Source organism: Gadus morhua, chromosome 8, assembly GCF_902167405.1.
Source record: "Gadus morhua chromosome 8, gadMor3.0, whole genome shotgun sequence".
NCBI classification, from domain to species: domain Eukaryota; kingdom Metazoa; phylum Chordata; class Actinopteri; order Gadiformes; family Gadidae; genus Gadus; species Gadus morhua.
Window position 1 is genome coordinate 5,714,040 of NC_044055.1, and position 16,722 is coordinate 5,730,761.

Below are 16,722 nucleotides of genomic sequence, written 5' to 3' on the forward strand. Positions count from 1 at the left end.
CCTGTATCGACAGGCGTCGGTGCAGAGGGTTAAGGCTCGGCTGTGGCTGGCCGTCGACGCAACGCAAGGGGGTTTTCCGGGACCCATTACGTCTTTGCGTACCCTCCTTGCGTCCATCGCCAGGGCGTGACGTGCGCCTCCCAGAAATTTGAAATTGTCGAGGCGACACAGCGAGGGCTGTGATTGGTCCGCCCACTAAAACCTGACGCAAAGCTAAAGACAGGTTAACAACTACTTCGAAGCGTCTGCGTGGTCATTGCGTTGCGTCGACGTGGAACCATAACTGAGTCTTTATAAGGTCAGGGTTTCATTCGAACAGTGAACGATGGAAGGCCTATCGGTAAATGGATTGGGATCATCTTAACATTCCTCCCACCCCTCTTACTCACTTATTGTATGTTGTATGTCCCGGCACTTAATGTACGCACTTATTGTATGTTGTACTTCCTAAAAATAGTAATTAGCATCATGTAGCATCTTATCCTATCTATCATTGTTGTGCATGGGTAATGGGTTAACCTAACAACTGTTGGTGTTTGGCACTTGGTTCTATGAACATCCTTACTGTACCGATAGCGATATATTGTTGTTTCTCTTTCTTCTGACAAATATACTTATTGTAAGTCACTTTGCATAAAAGTGTCTGCTAAATGTAAAGATAAATGTTATAAGTGTGGGACGTTTTTCCAAAATGGTGGCCGTTTTTGGCGTTTGAAAACGTTCACACCTAATCAATGTTTATCGACAAGCAGCCGAAAAAGCTAAATAAAGTGTGTTTGTGAGGCGGTGTTGTCCTGTGAAACGAGACTGCAGCCTCAAAAACAAAATATAATAAAATCGTTTTTATCTTGTTGTCTTCCAGGGGATCCTTCTGAAGCGAAGTGGAAAATCCCTGAACAAGGAGTGGAAGAAGAAGTATGTCACACTGTGTGATAACGGACTCCTCACTTACCACCCCAGTTTACATGTAAGGCCCCCACTGTCTCTCTCGCTCTCGCTCTCTCGCTCTCTCGCTCTCTCACTCTCTCTCTCTCTATCGCTCTCTCTCTATCGCTCTCTCTCTCTCTCTCTCTCTCGCTCTCTATCTCCCTGTAATGACCCTCTGATGTCTCTCTCTGCTTGGCTCCTCTCTGCTCCCGCTACTCGCTCTCTAAAACTATATGCAGTACCCAGAGTTCACAAGCCTGCCACACCAGAAATAAATAAGAAATAACAAATAAATAAACACGCCACTTGTGGGTCGCGTTCAACTAAAAGCGTCCTACAACACCGGGAGCGCCCCGGTTTCTTCTCGGCGTTCATGGCCTCGGTGGGATTCGAACCCCTCACCTATATCGGCGTTAGCGCCTTGCTCTAAAGCGCTAGAGCTGGACGCAACCACTACACACACCGTTATTCTCAACCGATAAAATACCATTTTTTTACCGTTGCGCTAATAGACACACTAGCTCACCTCGCGGCGGCGTCGGGGGTGTTATGAAATTAAAATGATGGCCGCGTACGGTGGCCATAAGTGGTCATTTCCTCCTCGCTCCTCCCCCTCCTTCGGCCCGGACCGCTTGCCTCTAATGGAGACGTGGTAGCACTGGCGTGTGCCCGCCGCCGCCGCCACCACCGCTACCGCTAACGCCCCGCCGCCGCCGCCGCGCTGCCTTGTATTTATAATGGCTCTCCCCGCGTGGCAGCCGAGCCTGACCAGCCTCCCACATCCGTCTCTGTCAGAGTCCCGCTGGGCCGCTAATACCTCTTAAACACTCCACTGGCTGGCACCCCGACAGCTCCTCTGAGACACACACACACACACACACACACACACACACACACACACACACACACACACACACACACACACACACACACACACACACACACACACATTTACACATAGACACGCACACTGACACACATAGACACAGACACACACACGTAGACATAGACACACGCGCGCGCAGACTAACACACACATAGACGCAGACGCACACACACACACACACACACACACACACACACACACACACACACACATACAAATGTACACAGACACACACACAAGACCACACCCAGGCCTGTGTTCTCTTGGCACCATCTTTGATTGTTATTATTTTCTATTTTATGTAAGGTCTCTATTCAATCTATTTCTATAATTTCCCCTCTTCGACGGAGCTGTCGTCTCGTGTTCCCCCCCAACAACACTCGTTCCTGGTGTCGTGCGATAGGTGTTTTGTTTGCGTGTCAAATCCATACCGCGTGTTGAGGTGCGACACGTAACACGATACATAAAGCCATCCCAACTACATTAACCTAATTTACTTCAGTTCTTTTTTCCAAACACCCAACTCCTAATTGAGCACGGCTCGTCTATATATATATATATATATTTATATTCCTGGACGGTCCTGACCGTGCGCTTCGTGTCCGCGTATTGACTACGCGTTAGCGGTTTAATTTAGCGGCGGTTATTAGCAGTGCAGCGTAGCGCTGCGCGTGATGGATGTAATTGAGTGAGCGGAGCCATCTCTCCATCGTTACGGCTATTACAGGTCACCGGAGCCGGCCTGTGAAGTGCTGGGTGTCTGCGTGCGTTGACTTACTGCCAGTGGATAGTTTGGGGGGGGGGGGGAGAGAGAGAGAGAGAGAGGGGATAAAGTAGCAGAGATGGAGACATTAGCCCATTGTAACAGCAGATAGTCACCAGACCCATTCTGAGCAGCAGAGCAGAGGAAGAGTTGGCAAAATCAAGGGAGGAGAGAGAGATGGAGAGATGGAGAGCGAGGGGGGGGGGGGGGGGGGGGGGGGAGGAATGGGGGACAGGGGGGGGAGAGAAAGGAATAGGGGAACCTTTAATTTCGCAGTCAGCCAAGCCATCCACACAATCACCTTCTGTTAATTCTATCTGCTACATCAATTAAATTGTTTGTAGAAACTAATTGAATGTGGCTTAATCACACATCTTAATAGCTTTGCACGCTTCGATCTGGCTGTTAATTCCCGCAATAAAATGAAATGAGAGTGCTCACTGGGTAATTAGCGAGGCGGCTTGGGGAAGAAATGAGTGCTTTATGACACAGTAATAAAGCGCCGGAACTGGTGGGGGGGGGGGGGGTGGGCGGGATGGGGGGGCTTGTGCAGAAGGGAGGGGTAGGGAGGTGGGTTAGTTGGTGGAGGCCGAGTGTACCTCGATTTGGGCCCTGTTTTTCAGTGTGTTTTTTTTTCTGCCGAGCTCTTCCGTGATCCTCTCCTGGGCTTCTCCACGTCTGAACGGCAAGCAAATTAACGGGCCGGATTGAACGAGAGTTCTAATGTGTGCGCTCGTTAAGGAGAGCTCTCCGTCGTTCGGTGTGAGAGCGTGTCGCGGGCAGGGGGGGGGGGAGTCTGTGTGTGCTCCATGGAGCACACAAAACAACAAAATCTGATTAAATTCGGATCAAGTGTGTTTTTTATTGATTCGTTATATTTTTCTTAATGACCCGGTTGTCCAAGATGGCGGCCATTATCCGTCGTAACGGATAACGGCCGCCATCTTGGATCGACCCAAGACGGCCATCAAGGCAGAGGAGAGAGCCCTATTGGATCGACCCAAGATGGCCGAAGACGACCCCGGTCCTCTTCACGATCGCTCGACGTATTTTGCTTCACCTTCTGTCTCGTTCCCCCGCCAGGACTACATGCAGAACGTCCACGGCAAAGAGATCGACCTGCTGAGGACCACGGTGAAGGTCCCGGGCAAGCGGCCCCCCAGGGCTGTGGCCACCGTGGCCCCCACCGCCAGCCCCAAGACCAACGGACTGACCAAGGACCGCAGCGCCCTGCAGCTTGGCCTGGGCACCACAGGTGAGCATCCCACACCTACCTCCACCCCAGGTTACCTGCCGGGGGTTTTCTTCGTGGAAGTCTCGTCTGCAGCAATGGTCCTCCAATGTGGGCACACTTAACCCAGGGGTCACAAAGGGGGGGTCACAAAAATTCTAGAGTTCTACAAAATAAATACTCCAAAAAAAAAAGAAAACGTTCACGCTGAGTAAGTTTCAATTCCGAAAGCTAGACAATATCATTTTTTTAAATTGTGATGTGAGAGTGGTTGATGCATAAATCGGTAAACCAGGAAAAAGGAGAATCCGTGAGAAAAAGCGCATCCAGAAACACCAAAAATGTCGTTGGTTTCAGGAGGAATATATTTGAACGGGATTCACTTCTAGAGTTGTGCTTCTTTTGAGGGAAGAAATTAGCAGTTGCATGAAGCACAGGCCCATGTTTCTCACTAAATTGTGAGTATTTGCAACCTTTTAATGTTCATGTTAGCACTGCCAAATAGAACGCACAGACATTATTTATGTTCATTTTATTATTTTTTTCTCCCCAAAATGTTTTGTGCCGGTGAAGGGGGTTCTCAGCTGAAGAAATATCTTAGAGGGGTACGCTAGAAGAAAAAGTTTGAGAACCACTACAGCATTCAGGATATTCCATTAGCCATATATAATTGGTATAATGATGATTATTGTCATAATTATTATTATTATTGTTGTAATTAATTAAGACAGTTGAAGACGATTAGGCGAAAGCGGGCAGATTATTTAATGGCAACACCTTTACATCGCTGTTTTGATTTTACAGAGCCTCGCTTTGTGATCAATCATACAAATGGGACCCGCAAGATCAATTTACGGCTTATCCTCCATTAATGCAAATTAGCTTTGACATTGCATCAACAATTACTTGATGAGCGCTTATGAGAAATCTATTCGTTTCTGAAATGGCTAAACAGGGAATTTAAAAAATAACCTCGCTATTTGAAGTGGAATGCCAATCCGAAATGTGTGTCAGGAATACAGCGAGAGAGAGAGAGTGGTGGAAAGAGAGAGAGAGGGAGAGAGAGAGAGCTAGAGAGACAGAGAGAGAGAGAGAGAGAGAGAGAGAGAGAGAGAGAGAGAGAGAGAGAGAGAGAGAGAGAGAGAGAGAGAGAGAGAGAGAGAGAGAGAGAGAGGGGCAGCTCCGGCCAGACTCAAAGAGAGCGAGAGGTGTGATTGGACATAGGGGTTGAAGTTTAAGAGTAATTATTAGCCATTAGCCAAGCGTTGCCCAGAAGGGAGGCGGGTCATGGAGAGAGGGGTTTTCCATCACTCCAGCCAAAGGTAATCGGCCGAGAGCCGGGCGGTGCCCCAGAACCAGAAGGCCCAGGGACCGCTGCCGCCCGGGTCCCCGCTGGGCCGGGATTGGCCACCAAGGGGCGACCTGGCAGACCCGTAGCCATGGCTCGCTGGCTTCATCAGTCAAACATAGGGGAAGGTGGGGAAGACAGGGCTGTACGGAGCAAAGGACATTGGGTTGAGGTGGGTGTCCTTGCCTTACAAACAATTAACATTGACTGGGGGGGAGGGAGGTGGAGGCGAGGCTGACGTCGTCAGGGGAGACGGCATCACCGGACCGAGAGAAGAAAGTGGGTCAGAGCACGGCTCCTGGTTTGTTCCTTCATCTCTCCAGGTTTAGTTTTGTTGTTCCCGTTCTTCTGTCATCCGCAGTGAGGATGCGCTCACGTTTTGAAACGACAGCGCTTGTGAGCGCTGTCGTTCTTTTAAGTTCTTTAGAGTTCGCCCCCCCCCCCCCCCCTATCGCCACCTCGAGATATCTTTTATTTTTTCTCGGTTGTTTGCGCGCCGAGGTAGACAATGCGAGGGAGATTTGCGTTAATCTCCACTTAGGTGGGGGAAAAGAAAGGTTACAAATCACATCAGGTCTGTCTCCAGGGTGGAGGACCCTCTCCTGATTATGCCATCGGGAGTTTTTGATTTCATTAGACATGCAATTGATGAACGGGAACAAACGGGTAATTATTCACCCGGCGCTCGGCGTCCGAATCACACCGCCTTGTCTTTGCCTTCGGTAAATCAGTCATTCCTTCCGTCTAAAGACCTTGATAATCATAGGGATAAGAGGGAGAGGAGAGAATGAGGACAGGAAGATTGGGCGGTGGGGGGGGGGGGGGGGGGGGGGGGGGGGGTTGGTGGGGGGCTTGGGGTAGCAAAATGGAGAGGAGAGGTGGAGAAGAGCCAGAGACAGAGAGTAAAGGAGGGGAACTGCCTCTGTGTGTGTGTGTGTGCGCATGTGTGCGTGCGCGTGTGTGTCAGTGTGTATCTGTGTGTGTGTGTGTGTGTGTTTGTGCGTGCGGCCGTGTCTGTGTGTGTGTGCGCATGTATGTGTGTGAGTGTGTGTGCACGCGGGCGTGTGTGTGTGTGCGCACGCACGTCTGTGTGTGTGTGTGTGTGTGTGTGTGTGTGTGTGTGTGTGTGCGCGCACGCCCTTTTGTGTGTGCGAGCCGAGCGATCTCCCTGAAGTTGACAAGGTTTAACTCCTTTCATTATTATTATATTATTTCTTCCGCCGGTCGCCGGGCGGAACGGCGTTTTAAATATGATCCCAGTCCCCCGGTTGGTGCGCGTCCCGCGGTGTCATCAGCGACAGATACACTGTATCAAAGTATTAATGGGCCCCGTCACTTTTAATCAATCCCACAAGGTGGGACGACAGCAGCCGCCGGGAGAGAGAGAGAGAGAGAGGGAGAGGGAGAGGGGGGACAGGGAGGGGGGATCCTTGGGCTGGAGGGGGGAGTACGAGGAGGATGAGGTGGAGGAGGAGGGGGGGGGGGGGGGGGGGGAGGAGGGAGGTGGAGGAGGAAGGAGAGCAGGCAGAATAGGAGAAGGAGAGGAGAAGGAGTGACAGAGAGGAGCTGCGTACTTCCTGTTCAGTCCCTCGCCCCTGCTTCCTCTCTGTCTTTGACCACGTCAGGTCGGGTCACCTGTCGAATCGGCGAACCACGCCTACACACGCCTATGGATGTGCGTGGAGCTCCGCCTGCCGTACAGACATCTCTGCGCGTGCGTCACCCCCAGTTTGTCTTAAGTACCCATTCGGTGGACACCTTTCGATGCGTCCCCGTTTACCGTGACTTAGCAGCATCTGTCAATACACACCTGTTCCGTCCTTGCAGCTACGTCTGTTCAGGGCCTCCTCTCCCCCCCCTTCCCCTCACACAGTACATTAACCAGAGCCACTGCGATGCACACAAAGTACATCCACCTGTACAGTTAAGACGCACTCGCAATCGAGGCGTCTGGGTTTTATTGCAACTCCAAAACTTCCACTTGTGTGTGTTCTCTCTTCGCTTAGCAGATCGCTTAATAGCCGTGTCCTGGAGGAATGCCCTTTTTTATCGCGGTCTAAGTAGAGTGTCTGGTTTGTGTGTTTGTGTGCGTGTTTGTGTGTGTGTGTGTGTGTGTGTGTGTTTGTGTGTGATGCTGAGGAGAAACGATAGCAGCAGCAGCAGCAGCAGTAGTAGTAGTAGCAGGGAGGAGGAGGAGGAGGAGGAGGAGGAGGAGGATGAGAGAGGCTATCTGTCCATCGCTCGCCATGATGATGATGATGATGATGATGGTGGTGGATTGCAGCAGCCCGGCTTGCCGCCGCCGCAGACTATTTCTGCTAGCGCCGCCGCCGCCGCCGCGCTGAGCTCCACATTAGCATGAATGCTTCATTATCTCCCTACTTGTACATAATGGCAACGGCTGCACGGAGGGGTCAGGCCCCGTCACGGCTCATCAGCCCACTGACGGCCGGGGCTTTTAAAGAGGAATGAGGAGCGCGGCAGCTCCCAGGCTCCCCCTGCTAATCCATCGCCCCCCACTTAACACCCCTCCATCCCTCGGATGGACGCGGGGGAAAGCGACACACACACACACACACACACACGTAAGTGTGTGTGTGTGTGTGTGTGTGCGTGTGTGTGTGCATGTGTGTGCGTGCGCGTGCTAGGACCTCACACCCTGCCCCCCCCCCCCCCCCCCGGTTAATGCGTGTGTGTATCTCGTAGGGGGAATGTTCCGTGCGTGTTTAGTAGTCGATGTTTCTCTTTCTCCTGATGCATGTACTTATTGTAGGTGGCTTTGGGTAAAGTAGTCTGCTAAATGCCCTGAATGTGAAGCGCGTACGATTGCGGAGGTTTGCGTGCTTGGGCGTGGCGTTTATGGCGTCGGTTGTTAGGCGAACATTAGCAAACGTTAGCGATAAAATATCCGGATTGTTTAACGAATTGGGATTGTCCGCTCATAAACAACGTACGATTCTAACCCTGATGTGCGAGATACATAATAGCCTGGATCAGGTACCGACTGCACGTCGTTGCAGTTTCGTATCAGATATGGGGAGGAGTTTCACCGCGGCGATAGATTTGGGAGACGTTTCGCTCGCCGCAGAGATAGATGTTGGTGACAGGAAGGCTTCCATCCTGCCGCCCGGCCGGCCGGCTGCACCTCAATGAAACCATGACGCCGTGACACAGTGACACAGCACCCCGTCTCATCCGACGCCGACGCAGCCTTGAACGCCGTGTTGTCATGTTGATGCACAAATATATTCACTTTGTTGACAAACCTTTCTTTTAATTACCGCATTAATTAAACCAACCGCATTTTGGAGACGTCGCGTGGTAGATCAACACATGTGGATTGGATATCGGAAATAATTGCTGGTGGTTGAAAACGCAGAACTTGCGCGGCGGTAACTTTGGCCTGTGTGGTGCAGCCTCCATGGTTGTGCGATCCATAGGAGGGGCGTGAGTGGTGACAGTAGGATGTGTGTTTGGCGAGGGCTGGCTGGTACAGTGCTGCTCTAATGCCACCAGCTGATTATTGCTTCACTGTAATTACATTATCCTCTCCTTTATGCAGGAATGGCCTCTCTGGGGACTAATGGATACAGCCATGTTTAATTCATTAAGCATTAGCATCCAATTTGACAATTATCCTGATTGTTGAATTTTAAATCACAATCCAAGTTATCTTATACTTGTGCGACCCTTTTTTTTTAAATTTCAGAGTCAAACTTCGCCTGCACTTTAGGGCGAGTGGCGGGATCGTACTTTTGTGGTCGGGAGGAAGGTTTTGTGTAGAGGATTAACACTCAGAACTATGCTTTTTCGTTATTGAATTATAGAATGTACAAAAATACAAGAATAACATCTAATTCAGACAACAGTCCGATGACATCAAAGTAGGACTCTTGCAATCGTTCACTGCTACTGCTGAAGTACGATTTAGTATTTAAACCCTAAATAAGGACAATCCTAAACGTTAAACCTTCCCTGCACGGCATTTTTAATATTCTTTCGAAAACATGAAGAGCACAATACTAATAATCAATCACTCCATTTATCTAATCCAAAGTTACAAAGCACTTTAACTATGAACAACGGTTTCTTTTTCACTTAGAGGGCCCTCAACCTCCTCCTCCTCCTCCTCCTCCTGTTCTCTCTCTCTCCTTTCTCCACACACTGATTTGGCCATGGTAATTTAGCCAGCTCACCCAGCGTGTGTCCCCCCCCCCGTCTCTCCCCTGTCTCTCGCTGCCATCCTGCTCCCTCCCCCTCTGGGACCCCCAGATTAATATTCCTGGGCCCAACAAGATAATTACTGATACTAATTAGACATGATTATGTGAATTTGATACACTTATTACTCTGGATAATGAGTAGGACGTATTATCCTAACAAGAGCCTGCGCCGCTTAGTTTACTTTAGCGCGCCGCACACGCTATATTTCCTGTTATTGTCACCTCAATCACAAACCGGTATTATCCGCTCATTATCGAATAAAAAAGGGTGCCTAGCATACGCCATGTTTGAGGAGGAAAAGACATTTGTGGAGATGTGGGAGTGAGATCCGTAAAAACATGATTTGGTCGTCGTCGAAATTCGAAGAAAGAATCCCAGTTTCAGAATTGAATTGTTTGTAGTGAGAATATTAACCTCATTAGGTTGTTCATTTTGTGTCATTTAAGATATCCGATCCAATCAGATTTTATGGAATATTTACTGTTACCGTGTATGGCAATCAAAGCATCAAAACTAGAGAGAGCATTGCACGACTGATTTCACCTGCTTTACGTTCTGTCTTGTCTGACACACAAAAAACACGATCCTTTCAGAAATATTAAGACGGAAAACAGCGTTGATAACACCAAATTAACCTAATGCCGTTTCACCGCGCGGCATCAAAAACCAAACAACACAATTTAAAAAACCCGACCTGGTTTAAATCAGTCCCTGTTACGGCGGCGTTCTGCTCGTTTGGAGTGGGAGTGGATGGGTAAGTCGTGCGAGTATTTAGGATGGTGTTTTGCGCTGCTCGCGAACAGGAGGGGAGGACCCCACGCTGAGCAGCCTGGCCCATGAATTAGTAAAGGGAGCCAGGCGTCCGTGGCTCGCCTGATTGGAAGTCAGGGAGAGGACGCCCGCTGACGCCGGTGGAGATTGATGTGGCAGGCAGAGGGATGAGGCGAGATAATTAGCGTTCTGAGTGTATCTTGTTAATTAAGGGCTAATTAGAGGCAGAGGGAAAGCGTTGCTATGTTGCGCGAGTGTCTGTGTGTGTGTGTGTGTGTGTGGGGGGGGGCACAAATAAGATGGCAGCATCATTGCGTTGCTATAGGGTCTTGTTTAACATGCGATAAACGGCTGAAGCTCCCTAAAAAACGTGTAACAGCGTAAGCTCCGTCGCTCCGTGTAATCCGTTGCTCTTCGCTCGGCTCTTCTAAGGCAGCCAGGAGGAGCCGCTTCAGGAGGAAAAAAAGCCGCTGAGGACGGGATCGACTCGGCTGACCATCTCAAGAGAATGCACCTTGTTACTTAACCCACTGTGTGTGTGTGTGTGTGTGTGTGTGTGTGTGTGTGTGTGTGTGTGTGTGTGTGTGTGTGTGTGTGTGTGTGTGTGTGTGTGTGTGTGTGTGTGTGTGCGTATGTGTGTCTGTGCTTGTGTGCGTGTGCATGCGTGTCTCCGTGTGCCTGTGCGTGTCTGTCTGTGTGTCTCCCCCCCCCCCAAGGGGCCCCCCACTCCAGCAGCAGTACGTCCCTCCAGTCGGGGGTCCTGGGAGGCGGCGGGAAGGAGGGCATGCACCAGCGCTCCTTCTCCGTGTCCAGCGCCGACCAATGGAACGAAGCGGCCATCAACCCGGGCACCGGCCCCGCAGCTCGTAAGACTTCCCATGATCCTCTCCTCCTCGTCCTCCTCTCTCTCTCTCTCACTCCCTCTCTCTCTCTAACTCTCTCTCTCTCTTTCTCTCTCTCTCTCTCTCTCTCTCTCTCTCTCTCTCTCTCTCTCTCTCTCTCTCTCTCTCTCTCTCTCTCTCTCTTTCTCTCCCTCTCTCTCTCTCTCTCTCTCTCTCTCTCTCTCTCTCTCTCTCTCTCTCTCTCTCTCTCTCTCTCTCTCTCTCTCTCTCTCTCTCTCTCTCTCTCTCTCTCTCTCTCTCTCTCTCTCCCTCTCTCTCTCTCTCTCTCTCTCTCTCTCTCCCTCTCTCTCTCTCTCTTCCTCCCTCTCTCGCTCTCTATTAATTCCCCTCCAACTGCTCTATTTAGTTTTGGCGTAAACCTGTGCAAATGAGGTGACTCATAAGGTTATATTTAACATCAATTATTATCGTTATTACTATTATCAATTAATTAGTTTGAGCATGTTCCCATTCAGACATCTCCTTGAATACATAAAAGGTCAATTTCACATATCAACCGACAAAGTCTCTGATTGGTCTATCACCATGTCCCTCTTCAAATCGTCCAAACACAGTGAAGTGTGTGAATGTATCTATTAACCACGACGCAGAGAAGATAACGTTGAATAGGTACCGTGGTGTCAGGGATGGGGTCCCACCGGTCCCTCCTCCGTCGGCCCCCGTCCTGTTCAAACCAAAGTGTTGAGAGACCCTCATTCTAGTCCTCGCTACACACATTACACACACACACACACACACACACACACACACACACACACACACACACACACACACAGCCCAGTGCGCTCACGGTCGCCGAGGAACATGAGAGATGAGGAGTCACGCGTCCATCACGGCCACATCCACCTGCCACCGGGCCTACTGCCTCCTTCCTCCTCCTCCTCCGTTCACCGCCTCTCTTCCCCCTCTCCCATTCTCTGTTTATTTCTTCCTCTTTCTCTGCCATTCTGTGTGTGTTTGCGTGTAAGTGTGTGTGTGTGTGTGTGTGTGTGTGTGTTTTCCCCGTCTTGTCGGTCTTGTTCCTCAGCTCTGCATTACTCTGTCTTTTTTTTTCTTTCTCTTTATCGCTCTCCTTTCCCTCTCTCTCTTTCTCTGTCTTCCTCTCTCTCTTTCTTTCTCTGTCTCTATCTCTCTCTTTCTCTCTCTGTCTCCCCCCCGCTCTCTCTCCCTCTCTCTCTCTCTCTCTCTCTCTCTCTCTCTCTCTCTCTCTCTCTCTCTCTCTCTCTCTCTCTCTGTCTCTCTCTCTCTCTCTCTCTCTCTCTCTCTCTCTCTCTCTCTCAATCTGTCTCCCCCCATCTCTCTCGCTCTCTTGTCCTTCCGAGGAGAGAGAGGGGAATGAATGCTTCTTGGGGTCCCATTCATCACCAGTTATTTTCCTCTCTTTGTGGTTGGCAGTAAAAAAGCACTTAAATGCACATCAACAGAATAACAGTCATTTCCATGCATGTTTGCACTCTGGTAGTTCTCATTAGCCACCCCTCCTCCCCGTGGGCTCCCAGGGGCCCCGGCAGTTTAAAAGAGCGCACTTTACGAGCGCCGCTGGAGTCCAGGCACGCGGCCCTCCTCACAGACAGACAGACAGACAGACAGACAGACAGACAGACAGACAGACAGACAGACAGACAGACGGGGTTGGCTCTCGTTTGGAGCTGCCAAACGATCTATTCTGCCCGGACGCACGCACTTCCCATCACTTCGCCGCCGCCGCCAACGCCACCACCACCGCCACCACCACCACCACCACCTCCTCCACCCTCTCCCCAGTGCTCCCATCAGCAACATGCCCAAAGCAGAATTACTTAGATTCGTAGGGTCCTCAAATAAATGAACTAGAGTGTGTGTGTGTGTGTGTGTGTGGGGCTATCTGTCTATCAGTGTGAGGGTGTGTGTGTGCTAGGGCACGTGTGTGTGTATGTGCGTGTGTGAGGGCGTATGTTTGTGTGTTTGTGTGTGTAAGAAAGTGTGTCTGTGTGAGGTCGTGTGTGGGTGTGGGTGTGTGTGTGTGTGTGTGTGTTTGAGAGGACATGTGTGTGTGTGTGTGTGTGTGTGTGTGTGTGTGTGTGTGTGTGTGTGAGGACGTATGTGTGTGTGTGTGTTCTTTTGTGTTAGGACGTTGTGTGTGTGTGTGTGTGTGATATTGTTTTTTACCTTAGTACACATCACATGTCTGGAGTCTCTATTGCATCGTGTTTGGCTGGGTCCAAAATGATATGCTTTCTCCTCAAGGGGATGGAGTTTGTGCGACAAGGCGACACAAAACCCGTCTCCCAGTGCGGTGTCTTATCCCTCATCCATCTTAAACTTTCCCTCTCTTCTCACTCCCCCACCCCTCGAATTGCCAGATTTGTTAAATTAAAATACGCACCATAATATCAACATACCTCATTAAGCCGCCGTCTAGTCTTCAGCTAAATCAAATCAAACAGTTTGCGCCATTATTTCACTTTCTTCAATTATTTCCACGCTTCTCTTAAGGTAACCACAAATGAGTTAGGCACGGGGCAAATGAGCTGAGGACAATATCGCAAATGATCGATCCCCTGTCCTCACCGCCGGAACCAACGACTGCGTCTTTAATCAGTCCGGAGAGTAAAAACGGTACATTTCCGCCAAAAAAGCCCCAACACACGCGAACATCATCGCGTTGTATTGTACACCTCCTTCCCCGTAATGAGAATAGGAATTAAAGTGAGAGAGCTCAGTGGTACTGTAGCATGTGACCGGGGTTTCTCATCCAATACACTTGATTGAAACATGATCTTGTATCCATCACCCCTAACGCAGGTTTAATAATCAACAGAGGGATGCAGTCAGTCTGTCTGTCAGGGCTGAGTGACAGACAGACGGACTCCATCGCACGAGCCCCCCCCCCCCCCCTTATCCTTGGTTTGAAGGTTGCGGGTCAACGCAAAATGCAAAAACCAGCGAATAGCGAGGATGCAAAACGCCCAAAAAAAAAAAAAAACACGTATATTGAAATCAGTGTCAGGATTGATGATTCACTGGAAAGCGGATGCATCACAGCCCAGGTAACCATTTCCATATTGTTTGAAGGAACGTGCTCATTTGTGAGGCCGTTGTGCCGCAGACAGAGCAGAGGCGCTAACGGGTCTTGAATATTGAGTGCAGCTTTCTGATTAAATCCCCTCGCCGTGTTGTGGATCGCTCGCAGCCATAAAGACAGCCGCGCCTAATCGCCACGGGCCGCGCGGGGGGGGGGGGGGGGGTGGGTTAAATATGCTCAGGCGTCGCTGCATCCCAATCTTAGCACCTGGATTAAAAAAAAAAAAGTGCTTTCCCGTCGTTGTTATTATTTATTTTTTTTGAAAGACCCCGAAAAGTAATGTCACAGACACACACACCCTGATGATTACACCGACTGCATCTTAAATACCGCGGCTCGGCAGAGTGTCTGACGTCAAGACGCCACAAGGGGCAGGGCCATGTCTCAGAATAGATGCCCCCCCCCCCCCCCCCCTCGGAAGTTTCACCCTTAAGTGCCTCGTGGTCGCGGAGGTGAAAACCTGTGCCTTGAAGCAACGACGCCGTTGGCGCGGCGTGTCGTTATCGGAACTTAAACGCTCACGGTAAATCAAGGCGGTTAATGCGAGGTTTAGCGAGAGTTTCTTCTTCTCCTGCTCCTTTTGCGGCGCGGTTCTCGTGCCTAAAACCCCCCCTGGCCTCCCGCCGGGAGAAGTGAACGCCCGGGGGGAGTTTGATTTCTTGCGCGGGGCCGTAATGAAGTTTGACATTTAGTTTGGAGAGTGCGGCGGAGCGGGATCGGGCCTTGATTAGCGCGCTCTAATTGAGGATAATAAGGGGGCGGCGGTGATTGTTTCTAATTTTTTTCCCCATTAATTGCAGCGGTTGGCTTTGATTGAGGACAGGCAGGCCTGCCATGTCAAGGGGCCTGGCAGAATCAGAGTGCTGCTCACCCCGAGGCCCTTGAATTACAATGAAACGAGCTCTCTCTCTGTCTCTCTCTGTCGTTATGACTCTCTGTCTCTGTCTCTCTCTGTCTCACTCCCTCTGTCTCAGTCTTTCTGTCTCTGTCTCTATCTCTCTGTCTCTCTCTCTTTCTGTCGGTTTCTCTTTCTGTGTCTTTGTCTCTAGTTTGTCTCTGTCTGTTTCTCTCTTTCTCTGTCTCTGTCTCTCTCTCTGTCTCTCGTTTGTCTCTTTCTGTCTCTCTCTCGCTCTCTCTTTCTGTCTCTCTCTCTCTCTCTCTCTCTCTCTCTCTCTCTCTCTCTCTCTCTCTCTCTCTCTCTCTCTCTCTCTCTCTCCCTCCCTCCCTTATTACTTATTTCACTATTTTTCTCCCACTCTCGTTGAGTTTCCCTCCCCCCTCTCCTCTTAGTCTCAGCCTCAGCGTGGTAATTTGTGGAGCAGGTTTAAGCTGTCATCTCCCTGGCCAGAATGTAATGCACTGTAATCACAGGTTAGGCTGATACCTATTCAGCTGCCCAGGAGCGCTCTGCTGCTGAGTGGGGAGAGAGAGACACTCCGAGACCCACTGTGCTTCATTACACAGCTGGCTCCTTATGGCCCCTCGTACACTCTCTCGCCCTCTCTCGCTCTCTCTCATACTCTCTCTCTCTCTCTCTCGCCCTTGCTCATATTCTCTCTCTCTCGCCCTCTCTCGCTCTCTCTCATATTCTCTCATATTCTCTCTCTCTCTCGCCCTCTCTCGCTCTCTCTTATATTCTCTCCCTCTTGCCCTCTCCTATTCCCTCTCTCTCTCTCTCTCTCTCTCTCTCTCTCTCTCTCTCTCTCGCTCTCTCTCTCTCTCTCTCTCTCTCTCTCTCTCTCTCTCTCTCTCTCTCTCTCTGGTGTGGGTCCAGTCCTAGTTTGGCAGCTCTCTCTCAGTAGAAGCAGTGATCTATCAGACACTCGGGTGGTTTACATCCCGAGGAGAGCTGAAGACACAGAGGCCCGACTCACGTATACGTGACAGGATATCGTAGCTTAATGGTGTGTGTGTGTGTGTGTGTGTGTGTGTGTGTGTGTGTCCATCTAAACGCTCTAAGTCCTTATCCTTAAAAGCCCTCCGTCGACTCAAAACACAAAGTCAAAGACAGAGTCTGCCTCACACGCCGGGGTCATCCTCCACCACATTAAGGGGCAGATATTGATAATTAGAGGTGTTTATGACCGTTTTGGGGGGCGCCCCTTGGGCCGGGGGGAGGCGAACCCTCCCCTTTAACCTCAAGCGACATTAAAGAAATGCTGGCTGTCATGGCGGTGGCAGGTCCCAGCCCCGCCCCCCCCCCACGCCCAGCCATACGGCCGCCGGGACGCCGGGACAGACGCTGAGAGGGAGAGGGAGAGGGGGGAGGAGGGGGAGAGGGAGGAGAGGGAGGGGAGAGAGGGAGGAGAGGAGGATAGGGGGGCGGAGGGGGGAGGAGGAGGGGGAGAGGGAGGAGGAGGGGGAGGAGGAGAGAGAAGAGGTGGGGGAAAGAGAAGAAGAGAGGGAGGAGGAGAGAGAGGGGGAGAGGGAGGAGGGAGAGCAGGAGGAGCGGGGGGGAGGAGAGGAGGATAGGGGGGAGGAGGAGGAAGAGGAGAGAGAGGAGGTGGGGGAAAGAGAAGAAGAGAGGGAGGAGGAGAGCGAGGAGGCGAGGGAGGAGGAGGGGGAGAGGGAGGAGGAGGGGATGGGAGGAGGAAGGAGGAGGAGAG

The 16,722-nt window shown here is 50.8% G+C and overlaps 1 protein-coding gene across 1 annotated transcript in view; it reads left to right on the forward strand.

Moving 5' to 3' along the window:
- The window catches only part of LOC115548258 (arf-GAP with GTPase, ANK repeat and PH domain-containing protein 3), a gene marked incomplete in the record, with an annotated part of 58,665 nt that overhangs the window by 37,381 nt on the left and 4,562 nt on the right, over nt 1-16,722 (forward strand). Inside the window, 3 exon segments of the mRNA XM_030362740.1 lie at nt 863-967; nt 3,660-3,831; nt 10,867-11,016. Coding sequence (XP_030218600.1) covers nt 863-967; nt 3,660-3,831; nt 10,867-11,016 — 427 coding nt within the window.